This window comes from Xyrauchen texanus, chromosome 18 (genome assembly GCF_025860055.1).
Source record: "Xyrauchen texanus isolate HMW12.3.18 chromosome 18, RBS_HiC_50CHRs, whole genome shotgun sequence".
NCBI lineage: Eukaryota > Metazoa > Chordata > Actinopteri > Cypriniformes > Catostomidae > Xyrauchen > Xyrauchen texanus.
This window is the reverse complement of record NC_068293.1, coordinates 27,612,866-27,634,507: the sequence shown is the minus strand read 5'-3', so window position 1 is coordinate 27,634,507 and position 21,642 is coordinate 27,612,866. Positions and strand designations below refer to the sequence as shown.

The window sequence follows — 21,642 nt, the reverse complement described above, 5'->3', positions numbered from 1 at the left end:
TGTCATGTTTAGATGTGTTTTTGATTTGGTCTTGATTCCATATCTTTTATTTTGAAACGTTTAGTTCCTGTTCATGTCATGTGTTTTTCCATCCATTTTCATGTGTCTTGTTTTCATTGGTTTATTGTTTATTTATCTTGTTTAGAGTTCTGTTTGTTCATTGGTTTATGTTCCCCCATGTCATGTATTGTCATTGTTTGCCATTGTCGAGTATTGTTAATGTAACTTTGTTGTTTTGGTCAAGTCAAGCCAAGTCAAGCCAAGCCAAGCCAAGTCAAGCCAAGCCAAGCCGAGCCGAGCCAAGCCAAGCCAATTCAAGCCAAGCCAAGCCAAGCCAAGATTTGGTCAAGTCATGTTTTGTTTGTCTCAAGTATAGTTTAGTCAAGTTCATGTTTATGTTTCACGTTTCTCAAGCCAAGCCAGTCAAGCCAAGCCAAGTCAAGATTTAGTCAAATCATGTTTATGTTTCATGTTTCTAGTTAGGGTTTTTGGATCTCACTTTTGTTTAATAAACTGCACTTGGGTTCGTCACTCCATCGTCATCATCTTCATCATTGTCCTTGCCAACTATGTTACAATATCTAACATATATTTGCCTAAGTAGCTATTTTGATATAAAAAAATTTATTGATTTGAAAAAAGGATTAAACAAACAGAACATACACACACTGAATCAATTTATAAAGTTATATGTCCATCCCTCTGAACATCCCTCTAGATGTAGACTTGATGTTTTTTAGAAAATTAGCCCAGCTTTTTAGCATTTGTTGGAATTCAGGATTTTGCAACTGGGCTACATTAAAGCTGCAATTATATGAATTATTTTTCTCCGTATGTGGCAACACTTCTAAAATCACCAGGGTGTGATCTGAGACTAAAATGTTTCCAATTGAACAATCAACATCAGATGAAATTAGGGACTTTTAATATTTTATACATATATATATTCTAGAATAAATCTTATGGACTGATGAAAAAAATGTATAGTCCCACATACTGTGAAGCGTCACTGTTGCTCCAGGGACTTACACGCTTTTGTTTCACTATGATCAGGACTGAGTCCATCAAAATATTAAAGTCTCCTCCCAATATTACATCATGAGGGGTGCCAGCGGCTTGCAACATTCCTTCAAGATCTATAAAAAGCCCTGATCATCAGCATTAGATAAGTAAATATTAGCCAAAATCAACCTTTGCCCTTGAATTTTTATAAAACAATAATGACTCTTCCTAATTTATCTTTAATCTTTTTGAAACATTTTAATTGTAGATGTTTACTTATCAATGTTATGACCCCCCTGCTCTTACAGAGCCAGCTCTGAAGAAAACATGTCCACCCCATATTTTACCAAAATGTTCAGCTTCCTGCAGAGAAATATGTGTTTCTTGAAGAAACACACTATAATATTTCTTATGTTTAAGGAAAGATCATTGACTTTATGAAGGACATCACTTGCTGTGGGCATGTAAATATTTTGCAGCCATCCTTAGCATCTGTTCTCAATTTGGCATGGAACATTAGTGCAAAAGCAACCTTCTGTTGATGTAAAAGTTTCTTGCGTTCCTTGAATCGATCACGTTTCTCTCTTTTTGAATTCGCAAAGTCTGGGAACAAGAAAATGTTGTGGATCTTCGACTTTGTGTGTAGAACAGACCAGAATTTAAGTTGTTATTCACTGAACGTTTATTTTTCAAATATGTCCATAAGCATCTTCAAACTTTATATTCAAATCGCACGTCACGATTGATTACAGCACAAACAGAATTACTGAAAACCAATTGAGTTTGGCATCATTGATGTCAAAACTGGCATGACATGTCTTGGTGTGCCATATTTAAATGTTTATGCGCTTGTGATTTGAGAGCTTTGGCAGAGGCAAGGTTTTCAGTGAATAATGACTTAAATGGTGGTCTTCTACACAAAGCTATTATATGGCTTCAGAAGTCTTGTATTTAGTTTTTTTATGCTGCTTTTTTGTCATTTTTAGTGCTTGACAGGACCCTGCCCAATTAAATTTAAACAGTGCACAAGCACTTCTTTTGTGTTCCATAGAAGAAAGGAAGACAGACAGGTTTGGAACGACAAATAAATTATGATGCATTTTTTTTGTAATGCACTATTCCTTTAAGTATACAGTTTGTTATTTTCTTGTTCTCTTTTTCTCATATGTAGGCATTCTTTTATTTTAAGGCATAAGCACACCAATCTGATGTTCTAATCATGACCTCATTACTCAGAACTTTCTCTGTAGTTATGGAAACTCTGTAGTGAAGCATTTTAACAAGGTTCTTATCTAAGCAACCGAAACCCACTTAAACTAATTCCACACCTCCACCCAACCACACACACACACACACACATACACACATTCACACAACTTATTTGAAGATGAGTGATTCCCATAAACTTAAACAAGTGCACAGAGAGAAAATTGCTAGGGAACTATCATTATCTCTTTTTCTCTGTGTATCTCCTCCTATATTTTATTTTTAATACATTTAATTTGCTCTCATACAGCATCTCAACAACAGCATGTAAGTGCTTACAGTAATATTTTTTTTGTGTGTTTTTTTTTGCCAGGTTGTTGCTATGCAGTTACCAGCGATTTTTAGTACATTGTAATGCTATTGTCATTGTCTGTACACTGCTGAAAAGACAGATGCCTCACCAGATCAAAATATTTAATGACTGTTTGCATCTAAAATTTCTAGTTGGCATAATATAAATCAACGAATTGATGTAAAAATGTGGGCATAAATGGAAATGTGTCTTGTTTCTCAAACTGATTGTTTTCACAGTCTATTGTTTACATGGTTAACAGCTTTTATCCAAAGATCCATATATTTAAGATGTACATTTTGTCAGTGTTTGTTTCTGATATATGAATATGATTGATGAAACTAATTTTCATATTTTGGGAGTTCAATTAATATATGTTATATATTGGGAACTATTTTGATATGTTATATTGTGCCAGTCCAATCACTTAGAAAAGTAATAGCACATGTCTATTCAATAAGCCGCATGATTTTATGTATTATTAATGTCCATAGCACAAACTATGTGCTATGATTGGGAAGAGTTACAGTATGTTATGAAGTTCATTTAATTAAGTGTAATAGTTTAGAACAAACCCACAACCCTGTTTATTTTAAATATTTGTAGTAATGCTTGCCTGTGCACGCACCATTAATAACCAGTCAGCAATATCAGTAACAGTGACATCCTATTCTTTTCTTCATACTTGATGCAGTCTTCCCTGTTTAATCTTTCCTCTCAGGTAAATGCAGTCATGAAAAACAATGTTGTGACCAGGGAATACCACTGTTATTTGGTTCTGTATTTGCACTCCCCCCCCCCCTCCCCTCTCTCTCTCTCTCTCTCTCTCTCTATCTATCTGTGTGTGTGTGTTTGTGCGTGTGTGTGTGCGTGCGTGCGTGTGCGTGTGTTTGTGCATGTGTGTGTGTTTGTTTGTGTGTGTGTGTGTGTGTGTGTGTGTGTGTCTGTGTGTGTGTCTGTGTGTGTGTGTGTGTGTGTGTGTGTGTGTGTGCTATATTTCCCATGAGAACCGAAGAGGGGAAAGAAGAATAGAGAAAGTTGTTTGATCTTTAACAGGATTATTCATCCTCTTTTCCTTTTATTTATTTAATTTCCTTGCTTTTTGCTCACAGCATCTGGCCAGCATTTAGAACATTAAACCACACACATCTCACGAGTGGTCCATATGCTTTGTTTGTGTGTGGTGTTTTAGTGACAGGACTTCTGTTCAAGGTGGATGAACTTCTGGTTATGCATTACTAAGTAGTTTCAAAGTAAACAATTCTGGAATCTATGGGCATATTGTGTGAAAGTTTTACCACCTTAACATGGTCATTACAGAAGATTGATACATGCATTAGATACAGAATAATGTATTCACAAGTGTACATCAGGTTGAGGAGGAATCGGGGACCGGATCAACAATCCACTTGAGCTTTATTTTAATCACACAGATGTTGCTTTTCAGCCTCAAAAAATATCTACAGGGTTCAATATGTGTATTAGACTCTCTCATCCCTCTTTGGTATCTGGCTTGCTCTTAAATCTCTCTCACGCCCTCACTGCAATGAGAAACAGGTGTTAAAGATAATCATTGACAGGTGATAGTTCTCACCGTTGTCATTTTCCAAACTCGCTCTCCACTCATCGACCATGCCCCCACCACCACATACTCCCAGTACCCCCCCATTTCTGGAGAGGAAGTCTGCAACAGCCATCTACACCCTCGGTCTGTGGACCACCTCAAACTTAGGCCCCGATACCTACAGGTGACTAGCGTATTGGTATCTTTCATGTGATGGAGCCACTGGAGAGGGGCGTGGTCTGAACAGAAGGTGAAAGCCTGTCCCAGGAGGTAGTACCGAAGGGTGAGAATCACCCAATTGATGGCCAGATACTTTATCAATTCGAGCCAATGAGTATGTATCAAATTTAGACACCTCATTGACTTTTCTATAATCCACACAGAAACTGGCCAAGCCATCACTCTATGGAACCAACACCACTGGGTTGGCCCAGTCACTGTGGGATTCCTCTATTACCCCTATATCCAGCATGGCCTTTAATTCTTCCCAAACCACTTTTTTTGTGCATGGGTAATCGGTGACCTCAAAGGGCCTTGGCCTCTTGACGAGTACACAAATTTCCCTCAGTAAAGTCTTGAATGCTGGCAGCTGACTCCTAAACCTGAGGGTGAGAGCAGAGAGAGACAGGGGAAACCGGCGGTTGAGCAATCCCCGAAGTCAGGGAACTAATTTTGGAGGGGGAACTCCCCATTTCTGGGGAATGGAACAGGACAGGAAGAAGGGGAGGAAAGGGAAGAAGGGGAGGAGGGAGTCCCATGAACGCCTTCTGGTCATCCTGGGGCCCCATTTTGGACAACATGAGTTGGGATACGGCCATCGCTGCTTCCGGGGTCATGGCTGATGACCTTTGCTGGGTTACCAGGCTCTGAAATTCCCATCGTTCTCCATTTGGGCCTAGAGGAGTTGCTGGATGTGATTCTCCTGGGCCAGGAGTACAATGGTTGTGTGTCTCTTGCATGTCAGCGAGGGCTCGGATAACTTCGCCCAGTGGTGAGGTCTCCATGGTGGCGCTTCTTCCTCCAATATCCCAGGTTTTAACACCAGTGTAACAGGTTCATTATGTGTGAGAAGGAGGAAGTGGGGACCGGATCAACTATCCAAGTGAGCTTTATTTTAATCACACAGATGTCGCTTTTCAGCGTAAACGGAAATCAAAACTCTGCTTTTCAGCCTCAAAAAAATATGTACCGGGTTCGATATGTGTGTCAGGCTCTCTCTCCCCTCTCCAGCGTCTGGCTCACTCTTAAATCCCTCTCATGCCCTTACTGCAATGAGTAACAGGCATTAAAGATAATCATTGACAGGGGATAGTTTTCACTGTTGTCATCTCCCAATCTCACTCTCCATTCACAAATCAGCACTCAACAACACCCCCACCACCACAAGAAGATACATTACATTGCACATTCATGGTCAGTGAGTGATTCTATCAAACTAATACAGGTTGTAATTTACAATTGAGATGGGGCTTAAATTAAAACTTTTTTAAATATTGAATTATTTTGAATAAATAACATTTTAGTTCCAATAAAAATCATTTACACATAGTTATGTGGGTAGTTGACATGAAATTTCAAGCATTGTCTCACTCAACAGTGTCCCATTACATGCTTTCTTAATCAACTTTTTTAACAGCATTTACATATCTTGTATTCTGTAATTATATACTTCATGGCCTCACTTTAACTAAGACACTAGTTTATTTATATTTCTGGATAAAAGTTAAAATGTGATTAAAACCTAGTGAAGAAATTTGGACTTTTCACAGCACCTAAAATACTCACTTTTCCTTATACATTAATTTACATTTGAACCTACACTGTAAAAACAAATTTTGTGTTGTAACCTAAAATAGATGCTTCATTAGGCAGCATACAGTAAATTAATTGGTTTTATTCAAGTCCAAAATATGAATTAATCTGACTAAATCAATCTGGCAAATTAGGTTACATTCATTTTTAAATGGGTCAGACGAAGTAGAAATACATTCTTGAGCTTAAAATTGCAAGTTACCGCTTTTCCTTTTTTTTCAGTGTAAAATCTTCATGTTAGGTTTAAAAACGTATTGGATACTTCATTTTCACACCAGTGGGGCCCATTTTTATGATTTTGCCTAGGACCCCATACACCAACAGGCTGGCCCTGAATTTAGATTTCCATTAAATGGAATTTAGATTTCCATTTTTGTTTGTGAACAAAGCACAAACAAAAATTCCATTTTTGTTTGTGCTTTGTTCTTTATTTTCTGTGGTTTCTCATCCCCTAAATTGCTAAAGTTTGACAAAGTTAACAAAATCAATTTTAAATCCCATTATCTCAATTAATTGAATTAACTGTTCCTTTTTTAGCACATTCCTAAAAATATGTGTCTACATATTCATACACCTTTTTGTTTGGAATATTTGCACATGCAAGACATGTATAATGTCCTATGTGTGAAAGGTACTGTATTTGACCATGCTTACAAGTGGATGCGTTCAAGGGTTTTCAGCAGAGAGAGGTTGTTGGTGTGTATGTATAGAAAGGTTTTGTTGAATGAGGTTATTGTTGTTGATGTGTGTGTCGAGGCGTTGGATCATGGAGGATTATTTGTAATCTTGGCCAGTGACACTCCCCAGTGGTTGGATCACTGAACACAAAGCCTCTCAGTCTTTCCACTGAACACACCTCACACAGAAGAAGCCAAACAACCTTTTACCAATAGCTACAAGCATGTGTTAACCTCAGTGAGGTTTGTGTGATTAACCCACACATACACACACACACACACACAAACATGATTGTTCGAGACAGTTGGCGTCTCAAACTGTCAAGTGATCATTAGTACCTTACTTCGGGGACACACACAAACAAATAAAAACCTCTTAGTGCAAACACACAGTGAGGGGAAAGCTAATCTCTTTGTATTCAATTTCATATTAAGAAACAAAGCATTTTAATGTGTAAATTCCTCATCACAAATGACTCATTTTTACTAATGACTCTCCAGACGAGTGAAAACTCAACTGGACTAGAAATCTAATATCTGTCTCAAGGCCAGAGCCATAATTTAACCTCTCTAAAATGTTTTCCATTACAGACCCTGTGAAATGGTTTAACAAATCCAGTTTTCTTTCCTGTGTGGATATATTTAAGTAATGTCACAAGAGAAAGAGTGCTGTTGTACTAAATATCAGCAATACTAAATATTAAATTCGCCCATAGGCATGACACTGCACAGTTCAAACAGTTTTCAAGTCAGGGCCGTTTCTGTTAAACAAATGCTTTTATTTACTTATTTACTTGTATTAACTACAGACTGCATCCATGCAATGGAAAGGAAGCTAAGAGAATGAATGAATTGCTGACTTAAAAAGAACGTCTCTGATATGTGTCGATTTGTATTGATCCACCTAGTCTTCTAGAATAAAAGTTACTTTAAATAAAGTTTTGCAAACTGAATTTTATGTGCTCATTTCTAAGTTTCATCGCAGTTTCCTTGTGAAATTAACACTAGAGGTGCTACAACAACTGTGTGTTTTATTCACTTTCACACAAATCACAAGTACAACAGCAAAATGGTTTTGTGTCTACCTCTCATTTGATTTTAGATCACTATTAGATAGGTTTAGCATAAAAATGTAGGTTAGGGAGGTACGTTTTACTCATGAAAACCTCCATCTAATTTTCACCTTAAAAACCTTGTCTGATTACGACACCATTTCACTCGCTTTTTGCACCCCCCGCTGGACATTTTACTGGGAAACTGCAGCCAAACGTGTAATAAGGCACATCATTTTTTTTTTTTACATTTTGCAATGGTCACATAATGTTCATGCGTGGTTTTGGTAGACGTTATGATCAGCTGAGTGTCAGCTGTTTGCAAGATTGTGTAATGTGTCTTGCCTGAATGCGATTCTTTTATAGAAATGAGAAATTAATTGAGAGTAGCTTGCATGTTAGATGCAAAATGGCCAGTTATTATATAGATTCACATTTAGATCACATTTATGATGAATGCTGAGTTAGACTGATAAAAATCACATGAATTCTAATCTGACTGTTCACACAGAAAACACATTGATATCGTGTTTTATGATTTATTTCTACATATGAAAGTAGCCTAGATCAGACTTGAAAATGCCAGATACAATGTCATATTTTCTGTTACTATGTCATTAAAAAAAAAAAAATCTCTGCCCATGTGAGGGAACAAAATCAGATTTGGGCCACATTCATCTGCAGTGGGAACATATAGAAGTGCATGGATACAGAGATTTCACATGTGTTTCAGTGGGTGTGTGGAGGGATTCAGGCACACTTTGCATGAAATGCATCTAAAATTTTAATGATTTACAAGCAAGCGGAGAGCGAGCGTGTTCAATCAAGATCTACAGTAAGACTCTCAGACTTGAGTGAAATTTAAGATGACATTTATTTTATGAATATAAAACAGAAATGTAATGTCTCTTTTTGGCATAAGCCCCGTCTGGCTGTCCGAAGAATTTGTACTCGGAACCGTCATATCCTGCCAGAGATAGGAGGCAGGGGCGAGAAGCCACTGTGCTGGACGGGACTCAGCTGGTGGTGGTGGGGTGGTGGAGGTTGCCGTGTTAGTACACTGAAACAGCAATGTGATAGATTGTGAGCAGACTTATAAAGCAATGGCTTACATGTGATTGTCCAGGAGTTGCCTAGCTAACTGCTAGAACTATACTGCGCTTACATTTCTCATTCATTTTCTCAACCTCTTCTTTTCCTCTGACTATTTTAGTGCAGTAGGTTGTGCAGGATTGTGAACATGTGAATGTTTTATAGGCTTACATAAGGGACCTCACCCCAGAGACAACCGACCTCATTATCGTTCATTTAGCAGTGAAAAACAAGATAGATAGATGGGGTGGGGGTAAATGAGAGGATGAAAAGAGAATGGGGAATCCAGAGGGAGAGAAGCTTGTACATGCAGAGAAGCTGAGGATGATGGGATACATTTGTGAAGTGAATGTAGGAGAGAGAGGCAGAATTCAGGTGTGCGAGTGATACAAGCATTTGGAGAGGGTGGAAAGGAGAAAATAATGCAGTTGAATTCAGCTTGATTCCATTTCGTTTCTTTTATCTGTTACCCGGAATGCCTGAGGGAAACTTGGCTTGTTAGCATCGCTTGGGCAAAGAAATATAGGTCTTTGATGGAGATATACTGTAGATGAAACATATTTCTCTCGGCTTCCTTTTCTCGTGCTTTTCCCCTCTTACTTGCATACAAATTTTAGTGTTTCAGAGTTCCCTATGTAGCAGTGGGGTACTGTGTAAATCGTACCTGATATTAGAGCAGAGGCTTGTCTCTACATATCGCAGCTCTCATACATCTGGAAATTGTTGCATAATGTGCAGCCATCCAAAGCATGTGTTTACATGTGTGCATTTGAGAGCCACAGGCCATATGGGCATGTACCCCTGGAGTTTATTGGGTTGCTGTGTTCAAGCTTAATATGACAGATTGTGTAATTGTCTCATCTCACTTTGATTGTGTTATTAGCATGATAAGTTGCGGCCCCCTAGATTAAACCCCCTGATCCATGGTGTCCACTACAAGCTAATGTTTGTAATTTATTTTGTGTTAAAATCCATTCTAGTATCCCAGCCTAATATGCAGACTATAAGTAAATAGTTTTTTAGGTTGATTGTAGGTTGTGGATGCGATGATTTGGGAGTTGCCTACACACATGCAGCCTTGCTTCAGTCATTGAAACACTCAGATACTAATACAGTCTGTCATATTTATGCTCGGGGAGAGATCATCATTTATGATAGTATGCAATTTTGTTTTTTTAAAGTTCACAAAAATTGATGTAGGTTATTGGATTTAAAAGGGCAAAATTTGCTCACAATCTGCCATTGGCTTACATTGGTTTACAACCCTAGATGCATTGTCACTCCCTCAAAATACATAATAAAAATAATAAAAATATTGAGAATAATTATGTTTTGAAGAACTAAGTGATATAATGAAAAAGTAAAAGTAAAATGTTTTAATTATTGCACCAAAGGGTTCTTAAATGAATCAGCTGGACTTCAGCACCATGGACAGCAGCAGAACCGGCACACAAGGACTAATGGAGAGCAGGGGGTACTGACACCTGAAGGTTAACAGGGTTAACAGGTTAACAGGGTTAAGGTTAATAGGTTAACAGGGTCATTTCAGATAGTACTATTACAGCACAATGATGCAAGACAGATGTAAGGGAGAGATGGATTTGGAGAGAGGGGTGATGCAATTCTCACATTACATGTAATTGATTTGGCATGTAGTGCTGGAAATTATGCCATCTTGCACGTGTCATCATTCGTATTCAGAATCAGAAACTACCATCTATTGGCTCAGTGTTTTCATAAGTGATGTCTGTCATTGGTGTAATGTTAACAGAAACTTCTTGAGGGTTGCATATTTTACATGAGCAATATGTCACTAAACATTTTTGCACAGTTTATGCCATTTATATGTAAAATCGCGGGAAGATTTCTCTTCCCAGTTCAGCACTGGTTGTAACTATGCATCATGGTAATATTTGTTGTACTGGATTTAATTACTGGTGATTTTAAAATGTAAAAGAAAAACAATTGTGTCCAGACAAGATGATTTTCATTAGTGTATTAAAGTAATGAGAATCTAATGAGAATCCCCTTTGAGAATGGGAATTACAAGCATGCTCAAATGTGAAACACATGGACATGAGTAATTACAGTAATTAGAATGACGATTGAGCACAAATGTGCTTAAAGAAAGTAAAAAAACAAACAAATGTTGTGTACTTACTCTGTATTTCGTTCTAACCCTGTATTATTTTCTTTATTGAAACACAAAAGGAGATGTAAGGCAGAATGTTTGAGTGGATGGTGGATGGAAAGTGGATGGTGGTTTACAGTATACAGTCAAGCTCCAAAAAGGACAAAATATCATCATAAAAATATCAGAAAAGTAGTCCATATGACTTATTAAGTATTTTGAAGCCATAGCTTTTGTCTTTTTGTAGGTGCCATCTGAAATTATCTAATAAACATAAATATAATTTTACACTTTGCAAAATCACATTATTGAATTTGGGACAGTCCTATCATTTGGCAGTCCTATCAGATTTTAATAGCTCAATAATATTCATCTCAAGAGTTTCAGAAAGCAATTAAGCACTTTTATTACAAGCTCATCTCCTGAGCACGCACACACATGCGCATAAAGATACGCAACACACATTCACGCATATACAAACATTATAAAACAGAGCAGTTAATTACAACATTGAAATGTAATTAGTTAGTGTATAATTAGTTGCAGGGGTTAACTTCTCTATAGCAACTAAGCTTCAAAATTAGCTATGATTCATGTTGACTTAACATCTCAATAATTATGAGGTTTTCTGTCAAAAATCTGCATTTCAGTGGAACAGAATTTGTCTTTTATCACAGCGACATATGTGCCTGTTTTTGTCCAAAGCTTTAGGCTACACTGGGGAAAATGAATGTTTGCTCATTTAACCTCCTCGATCTGATTGGGACTTTAAGAGAAGAAAGTGTTTTTTTATTAAATGATTTATAGCTATAAAAATGTCACTTAGATAAAGGGATAGTTCACCAAAAATAAAAATTCTGTTATCATTCACTTACTCTCATGTTGTTCAAAACCTAGTCTTGCATAGCCAAACTGAACAGCAAAAGATCTAGTCCACATTGCAGGTTATTATGGCCAAGAACTGCCAACTTAAGACCTGGGTATACTTTTTTTTTGCATTCCAGATTGTTCCAGTCGAACGTGTTGCCTTTCTGAGTATACTTTCCTGACTACGAGCTAATTCTAACACGTTTGACGCATGCCCACTACAGCTGCTTTGTGATACTCTTTTAGTACAGTCAATGGCTGGTGCATGCGCCCACGATGCACACAGACAACGATAATGTCGTTCGAGAAAATCTGGGCTGTACGCGGTCAGGCGGTGCGGATTGTGCAGATGACGAAATTTGCATCATGCATGCTGCCTGCGGAGCAGAGGATGTGAGCGGAGTGATGAGCAGAGTGGTGATAATTCTATGGCAAGCCAAAGTATTCATATACACCTGGTCGGGTGTACTGCACACTGACCTGTCAAAAGTGTGCGCTTTGACCAAAAAATGCGCGTCCTCGACATGTGATTTGCCATATAAACGCGTGTTCTCAACGTGCACTTTGAAGTCACCAAAAACGCACGTTTTTGACATGCATTTATCATAACAAAAATGGCCGTTGAATACATGCGTTTTGAGTCTGACAAAACGCACATTATGAACATGTAAACAGGTAAAGCAAACAGGCAGTGCAAAGTGTGTTTGAAGTGTCTAAGCTGGCAAAAAGAACGTGCCCTTTCCTTAGTGTTCTCAAAATTGCTTTGAGTCTGTCAAGTTTTTGTCTGCTATATGGGGTTTAGGACTCTTATCATTAAACCCAACCAAAACAACATGGAATTATCGAGGACAAATTTGACAGAGGATTATAATTGTTGAGTAATTTATAATTTAGTTCAACAAAAGACAGACAGAGCCTTGCATATGAACACATGAAACTTTTCTTTAAAATGGACATTGGGGGATGACAGTGGATAAATATATCTTCGATCAAGGCCAAAATTTTGTAAGGTAGTTGTAAGCTTTGTATGCTCCCCAGTTGGAGCCAATAAAATACACATTTATGATCAGCTTGGCTATGTAGCTACAGATTACAGATAGCAGTGGCTATATGCCAAATTTATCTGACCTCTTGTATTTTTCTCTGTGGTTTAGTGATGTTGCTGTAGTGCTTTGGCTCCTCCCACTCAGTTTGACATAATGAGATTGTTTCTGTCTGCAGGTGTGTTATGCCTCAGAAATATTTTGGTTACAAGAAAACAAAAACAACTCTTGGTTTCTGGTAAAGTTCACAGTTTTTTTTATTTCAGCACCTCCGACAGCAGCCCTCCCCTAATCCCTGCAACTAATGCTGCTTTCGAGACACCTCGGAAATTTTCCAGTTTAATTTCTTCCGACTTTCAACCCCAAAGCCTTCCAGGTTGGCTGTGAAAAACTCATGATTCTTAAGTGTACACACAATTGAACCCTCACCTTTGGTGTTAATTCAAAATATTTTTGATTAATGATTAATTGATTGATTAATTGACATCACTAGTTTCTTCCACCCAAAGGTGAGGGATCAGATGATGTAGCAGGAGATGTGTAAAATGCAAAGCTTCATCTATTATCATTTCAAATGAATTTTATATTTGTATCCACATGTTTGCACTACCTGTTTGGTTTACCTGTTTACATGTCCATAACGTGCGTTTTGTCTGACTCAAAACGCACGTATTCGACACCCATTTTTGTTATGATTTAGATGACTCCAAAGCACACATCGAGAACGCACGCTTTTGTGCTGTCCCATCAAAAGCTATTCGATAATAAATTAATTGATAAGTAACCAATGTATCTTGTTGTTTTGCCATCATGTCAGTGCAGCTGCCAGCTAGATGCAGACCCGGGTCTGCGGGGTTGCGTCCATTAGAGTGCCCTCAATTGAATATGTAAACTTAATAATACTGTATATTGACAAAACATTTTTGCTTGAATCTCGGCTTACACACACACAAAATATCCCTGCATCAAAACCAATAAACATGTATGATCTTGCGGATCAGTGTGTCCTAATTTGCAGATGGAGCATTCTGCTTTCATGCCTTCATTGAACAATTGAGCATTTGATTAGTAAAGATTACCGCTCTCACATAGAGAATTTCATAGCGGAATTATCTTACTTAATCGACCGCCTGTTGCTTTCGATTTCTGCTTAGGGATAAAGTGGCACATAACTGCTGGTCAGTTACCCGAAGCCAAATCCACACCTTAACGAGATGTGAAACGTAAAAAGATGTATTCTAGATTAGTGGTTGCAGATAACATCTTCTGACATCGCTTTCTGCATTCATGCGCAGAGAAAAAAGCTATAAATGATTGTACATTAGGAAGAAAAAAAAATCTTAAACGAAGGCAGTGTAATTTGTGAATTAAATTATTTTTATTTGTTTTAGGATCATTAAACATTATTTCAACTAATATAGAAATTTATATTGGACAGAATATAAAGGAAAAACAAAGGGGGCACATGCTATCAACTAATATAATAATTATTATATAAATATCCACAGTCATTTAGATTGCATATGATTCGTATATACAATTGTAGGGACTATTAATAAAGCAACAACACTGAAAAAGAGAAAAACATTCACTGCTCTTTTCTGGATAACATAATATACCCTTTAAAACTGAACACAAAATTAGGATGAGAAATTGCTCATTTTAATTTACAGACACAAAGTCTGATAGCATTAAATCAGAAACCTATTAATGTATCAAATCTATTTTTCCTTAGTTTTAATTATTGCCATAAACGACTCGAACAAACGTGTGGTTTTCTGGGTCAGTTGTATCACTCGGGTCAAGTATAAACTGAAAAGCGCAAATTTGTGTGTACTATGCGAGTTTCCGTGCATGCCAACGCACGTTTTATCACTTGTAGAGGCGTGTTTGATGACTTGTTTAAAGTAAATATAGGTCATTTAGAACTGACCATTTTTAAGGCATTATTTGAAGATGTTCAATGACATATGTGCTAACAGAGAAATATTTGATTACAAATGATAAGAAGGTCTGGTAGACCCGATTATCTAACAGCAGTTTTAAACTAGTCTAAAATAAACAGCGAGATTTTATATACTAAAACACAACAATACAATCACATTATTTCAAATGTGTACATAACTAATCATTTGATAATTTTATAAATGTAGGCCTATAGTCTATTTTTCACCCAGAGGGTCACATCAGCCCATATGGGCAAAGGGGCAGTTGCATGGGCCACTGTTGCTACCCCCTGTGTATGTGTTTGAAACCAAGTATACTACACAGAAATTTCATGTCGGAGCGGGATTTGAGCGAACGCTTCTTTTACCGGTGAGCGTGAATGGTACTTGAGCAGAGTGTCTTCTTGGGCCATGAGCAGCTGAGTGGAACGCATGCGCATTGAACGGGTTATTGAGTGGAGTGTCACACCGCTCCGCTTCGCTCATATGTTCTGATGCGGAGCGATCAGCAACACATCAACTGAAGTATACTCAGCCCTTTAGACAGAAAGAGACCCTCTAGCCAATATGTAACAAGACCAACCACAATTAATTTGTTTTTAATGTTTGTTTTCAATGGCCCTGTTTAAGGGTGGGTTAATCTGAAATAGATTATACCATAATAATAGACTGGCATAAAAATAATAATAATAATGGTGCAGCAACTTCAGTACAGGACAGTGAGCAGTTCTGAAATCCTAAAAAAAATTGTGAAAATATTTATAGACTCAGTGTTGACAGTTTATGTATTTCCAGAAGTAATCAGTACAGACTATTTGAGAGAGAGAGAGAGATAATTGAGTAAATATTGTTTCACTTTCTTAGGTAATTATTATAGACAGTTAAACAGTCAGTAATAAAAAAAAAAATATTTCAAGCAATACAATTTTACAGATTACATGTCCTAATGCACAGAGCTGATATTTTGATACAAATACTGCTGCTTACATATATTCATTTTAGACATAACTGACTGTGTATTACACTCACATTTCACCAAGATTAGTATTTTGAATACATTTGGAAGTGTATTTGACCATTTACGTGTGTAAATAAAAAAAAGAAAACATTAACTGAGACTGGAGGTACCGAAATGAGTCTGTACTTCCGGTACCGCAGAAAGTCTAGTATCATTACATCTTTTTATTGTAGTATCACCTTGATATCAAAGAACCATTACTTTTGACATCCTTATTAACAGATATAACAAAGATATAAAACATGGGTGAATTTCAGTTCTGCTCAGGGATATCTAATTAAAGCAATAGATCACCTAAAAATGAAGATTCTCTCATCATTTACTCACCCTCATGGCATCCCAGATGTGTATGACTTTCTTTCTTCTGCTGAACACAAATGCATTTGAATAAAAACTGAGTTTAAATGTATTTGGCTAAGGTGCATGTAAACTTCTGACTTCAACTATATGTTTCCTATTTGTGATTTTTGGAGTTACAAAGGTCTGATCTCCATTCACTTGAGATATTCTTCTAAAAATCTTAATTTATGTTCAGCAGAAGAAAGAAAGGCATACACATATGGAATGGCATGAGGGTGAGTAAATGACAAGATAATTTTCATTTCTGGGTGAAATATCCCTTTACCTTGCTATTGTTTCGAACAAAACTTTGAATATCTATGAATATCTTGAATAATAACCTGGAAAATTACAGTGATTATTTAATTTGCTAAAGAGATTGTGGTATTAACCATGTCACCTTTGTAAACACAACTTTGTTTCCAGGCAGACTGATTAAAAGAACTCTGTGTGATCTTACTTCATGAAGTTGTGTTAAATCAGCCAACCAGATTAGAGCTTGTCAGATCGAGAAAGTGCTTTCCAGTTTTGTGTGCAATATACAGTACAGTACATCATACGGTCAGTGAACTGACTGTGGGTGGCCTATTCGAAACCCATGTCAAACATAAAATAAGATATTTTGCAGAATTGCTAGTGGTGACATTTATGTTTAATGAAATAACTTCGCCAATTTGTAAAGGTGAGGATACTCATACATCTTTCTTTCCATCTCTCTTTTCAGTGGATGGCTGCACTGATTGGTCCGTGGACTATCTGAAATACCGAGTGTTACATGGGGAGCCAGTGCGGATAAAGTGTGCTCTGTTTTATGGTTATATCAGAGCCAATTACAGCCAGGCCCAGAGTATTGGACTAAGTCTGATGTGGTACCGTAGTTCTGGGCTGGGTCATGGTGACTTTGAGGAACCCATCTCTTTTGACGGGGTACGCATGAGCAAAGAGGAAGACGCTATCTGGTTTCGACCAGCTGAGCTGCAGGACGGCGGTCTTTATTCCTGCGTGCTGAGGTGAGAGAATGTACATTCACATGCTTAGATATGCAAATCTACAGAGAAAGACACACTCTGCCTCTGAGACATTAGTTGGATTGAAGAATGGGTTTAATTTCCTCTTTTGATGTTTTTGATTGTCTTTCAAATCCTTCAAGAAAAGTGGCAGGCTTTAAAAATAGTGTGTGTGTGTGTGTGTGTGTGTGTGTGTGTGTGTGTGTGTGTGTGTGTGTGTGTGTGTGTGTGTGTGTGTGTGTGAAATATACTGTATAAATATATAAATAATGTAGTATCAAAAAATTACTCTCATTTTGATTTGATTTTAGTTTGTTTTTGAGTCATGACAATGTTTTTTAGTTTCTGTTTTTTTAATTATGTTCATTCTTATATTTATTTCAGTTAACAAAAAGGTTTTTATTAAATAACACTGGAGAGTTGTGTGTTTGTATCTAAGACTTCTCATGGACTGTAAAATTGGAAGTGAAATTAGTGAGACAGCAGAGGACAGTGAAACTTTCTGTCATTCATCAATCAAACACTGACACTCTGGCTCTCTCCTATAATGCTGCGGGCCACTGTCACACATATTAAACAGCCAGGCAACTCTCTAGGGTTCTCATTTGCTCAGGCTGCAACCGACTTGAGGTCAAAGAACATAATCTTCTCATCATATTCACTTTTGCATCACAGAAAGTGAGTCTGACTTTGTGTGTGTGTGCATGGAAGACAGATAGAAAGAAAGACCGGAGGAGAGAAAGAGAATTAATTTTAAATACTATGATGCCTTAATTCAAAGCATTCCCATGGGACAATTATAACTTTCATCTTGCAATATTTAATTTATTTTTTTACAATTTGCTCTCAAAAAGATCACACTGTAAAAAAAAATAAAAAATAGGTTACATTTACAGTAAAATACCAGCAGTTGTGGTTGTCAGAAAATATGGTGACCATGTTTCAGGCTTTACGGTATGTAATTTTGATGCCTGTATATTATAAAGTTCACTACCGTTTATATTAGTTCAGTAGTTCACATGCTAATTTAATACTTGAGGGGTGAAGTAAAACATTTTTGACTCTCTGTCCATAGTGGAGGGCTCAAGCTCGAGCTTGAGATTATTTAACCAACATTAATAAATGCTGTAAAGATATTGTTCATCGTTAGTTAGGTTTAACATCGTTATGTTAACTAATGTTGTTAAATAATGTTAACAAAGGGAACCTTATTGTAAAGTGTTACCTATAATTTTGTTTTTACTCTAACATTCTCATTTGTTGTGGTTAAAATACGGAAATTTTTTCAAGTGCATGTACCAAGTAAAACTAAGACACAAGCTCTTTTTCAAAACCAAGTTAGTTGTCTACTTAGTCAGAATTGTAAGGCATCATGCAGTACATTTATATGCACTTTAAAAGTTTGTTTAGACTTAGCCTTGAACAATAGTTTTTTGTTTTGTTTTTGTTTTGATAGTAGACAGACCTACAGTAGATAATGCGATTGTTGCTTGGCATCGTCCAGCATGTATACAGCAAGTAAATCAGACCACAACTGACCTCGCCGAAGACCTTATTCACGCTAGCACCATCTTTGAATTAAATGGTAAAACAATGAGGCTGTGAGAGGTAGACTTACAGTCTCTTCAATGGGCTGTACTGCAGTTTAAATGTTTTTGGATCATTCTGCGGACAAAACATTGACAAAACATCTGTCCAAGAACATTCAGTATACAAAGAACTCCTGACAACATGAGTTGTTGAAAATCAGATGTGATCTTGGAGCTTTATACAGCTTTATATCATTTGTTCCTTTGAACCATTGAAGAGATGGTAAGTCCATCCCTCACAGCCTCGTTGTCATTCCCATTAAAAATCAAAGATGGGGCTAGAATAAGGTCTAATGAGTACATGTTCCAAATGACAGAGTTGATGTCCCTTTCAAGAATCTAGAGTTCATCGCAAACTTGTCACAAATTCACCACTGATCATTTTCACATGCAAATGAGCTTTGTGGCAAACTTGCAGCAAATTGTCCATTGTTGTTAAAGATTTGCCACAGGTTCACCACTAATGTTGACAATCTGTAAACTTCTGGCAAACATCTGTGGCGAATCACAAGCTCATTTGCATGTGAAAATAATGAGTGGCAAATTTGCATCAAATTTGTCAGAACTCTAGAATTTTTGTAAGTGTTGCTGTAGCTTGATTATAACAGCATGTAACCATACCGATGCCAGGCACACTCCTGGTGCCAAGATTGTTCCAAAAAGTTGGTAATTAGTTTATAGTTTCCTTCTTTTGGCCAAATTAAAAGGGGCTTTTCTCACAGGATGTGTCTGCACTATTCATCTGTCTGCACTATTATTTAGTTGTTGATCTATGTAACCGTGACCATCTTGCAGCTTTTTCAGCATCTTTCACCATGAAATGAACACTATGTATTTAAGACACCGTGTCAAGTTAAAAATGCATCTTGAGACCCCTGCAATTATAATTCCACATTGCATTGTCAAGCTTAGTGAATGAAATCATAGTCCCTCTCCCTTTCAAGGCAAGTCAGTTTACTCGGAAGCCATGTTAGAAACGCATTGACAAAATATTTTATGCTTTTTAGATGATTTTGTGTGTGAGCTTAGCAACATGCTCAATTGTGCTCAGTTGAACTCAATTGTTAGTTGAGTCTCCCGTGAGTTTCATGTGCAGAACGGCATTTATGTGTAAAAACAAATTTCAATTTGGTAATTTATGATTACCATTTTCAGTTAGATTGCTGCCTTAGAAGGTTGCTGTGCTGGCTTTGTAGACAGCGAGGCAGTTCACCAGGTTTTTGAACAAATCTGTTGCAAGTTTTATTAAGAGCCCAGTTAGCAACCAACAGTTGTTGCTGTGGTTGTTCTGTTAGCTCTTCTTTGACTCGCTTTGAGCTGATTAAACCATAAACAATAGTTTTCAACAATGTGTCGATAAGAAAGAATGGGGGTTAGAGTTATTCTTTTTAGGTTTATAGAGTGATCAAATTAGTCCATGCTGACATGGGTGTTTCTCTGAAAATAGTGAGGGCGTAAAAGTAGTGCTAGCGAAGGTTTAAAATCTTTGCTTTACATATGATAGGTCAGATGTTATGTTATAGTTAATTTTCGTGAAATTTGTTTATGGGTTTTACAAAAGGCAAGTGCAGCCCAGGTTGGGGCGGCCCAAGCCCTTTATAACCAGGGTAAACTGGTAGGAGATGTGAGGTCATAACATTGAAAAGGTAAAATTAACAAATCTTATCAGCAGCTATTAAGCTCAAAGCCCTTGGACAAAGAAAACTGTAAAGGGATATAGAAGGGCAAGGAGGAGGCAAGAACCGGCTTGACGATATAAATAATAGTTTTAATGATAAACTCAAACAAAAGACACAAACACATATATGACGGACATGCCCGTAAACGATCTCTCTCTCCCACACCATCTTCCGCAGTCGGCCTTTATCCCTCTCAGAGGCTTGATTAGCCTGATAAGGGACCAGGTGTGTAGAATCACCACCCGGTCCCACTCTCCGCCCTGCCACACAAACACTAATGCACTTTCAATGGAGGCACATTAATCAATGCATACTGTAGGTGTGTGTTTTCAGGCAACACTTCAATGCTAAAGAATGTGCAGGTGGTGTGCATGTGATAGACAGTATATATCAGTATATATCAAATTTTACCTTTTCAATGTAATGACCTCACACCTCCTACCGGATTACCGTGGATATAGAGTGAAAGGATCGATATGACTTGTGCACTATATTCTAAATCTTCCGAAGCTATATGATCACTTTGTCCAATAAACCGAATAAATGTAAGTCATTATTCATTATCAAATCATTAATAAAGAACTGAAATTGATGTCAATAACATTAAACCTTATTGGTTCTAATCGCAATAAAACTTCATGACATCATGTCGCAGAAATTATGAGGTTTGACATTATTTTCATTAGAGATTGAATAATGACTTAAATTTCGTTCAACTTCTGTGTTCCATGGAAGAAATTAGATGGGTTTGGAGCAATATTAGGGTAAGTAAAAAATTACAGAACTTTGGTTTTGGGTGAACTATTCCTTTAAATGGGATTTATTGAGAAATCTAATTTTCTTATATATTTTAAAATAATCGTTCAATGTACTAAAAACATACTGTAACTTTAAGAACTCAAAATGTCCTCTTTAGTCCAAAAAACCATCTATTAAAACTAAGAAACAAAAAAATAACTCTTGCCAAACTTATGCAACTTTCTCAAGTAAGACCAATTAAACATAAACATATGACCTCCTACATTCTACATCCTCCTTCATGACCTCCTACAGACAGGATATTTTATTTGGTGTTCATAAACTTGAGGTATTAAAGGTAGGAATAGATACTAATTTAGATACTAACACTGGATGAACTAATGATAAGAGGAAAATTAATGAAATATAGCCAAACAATATGTTTCCAGACTGTAGCCACTCTGCATATATCCCTCAGAAATAACACAATGTTAGAAAGGAGTGCCTGAAGTTTATTTTTAACAAGGC

At 37.0% G+C, this 21,642-nt stretch overlaps 1 protein-coding gene across 1 annotated transcript in view; it reads left to right on the top strand.

Annotated features, from left to right (window-relative positions):
* Positions 1-21,642, top strand: part of LOC127659032 (interleukin-1 receptor accessory protein-like 1-A) — a 137,373-nt gene that overhangs the window by 43,754 nt on the left and 71,977 nt on the right. Inside the window, 1 exon segment of the mRNA XM_052148654.1 lies at positions 16,826-17,111. Coding sequence (XP_052004614.1) covers positions 16,826-17,111 — 286 coding nt within the window.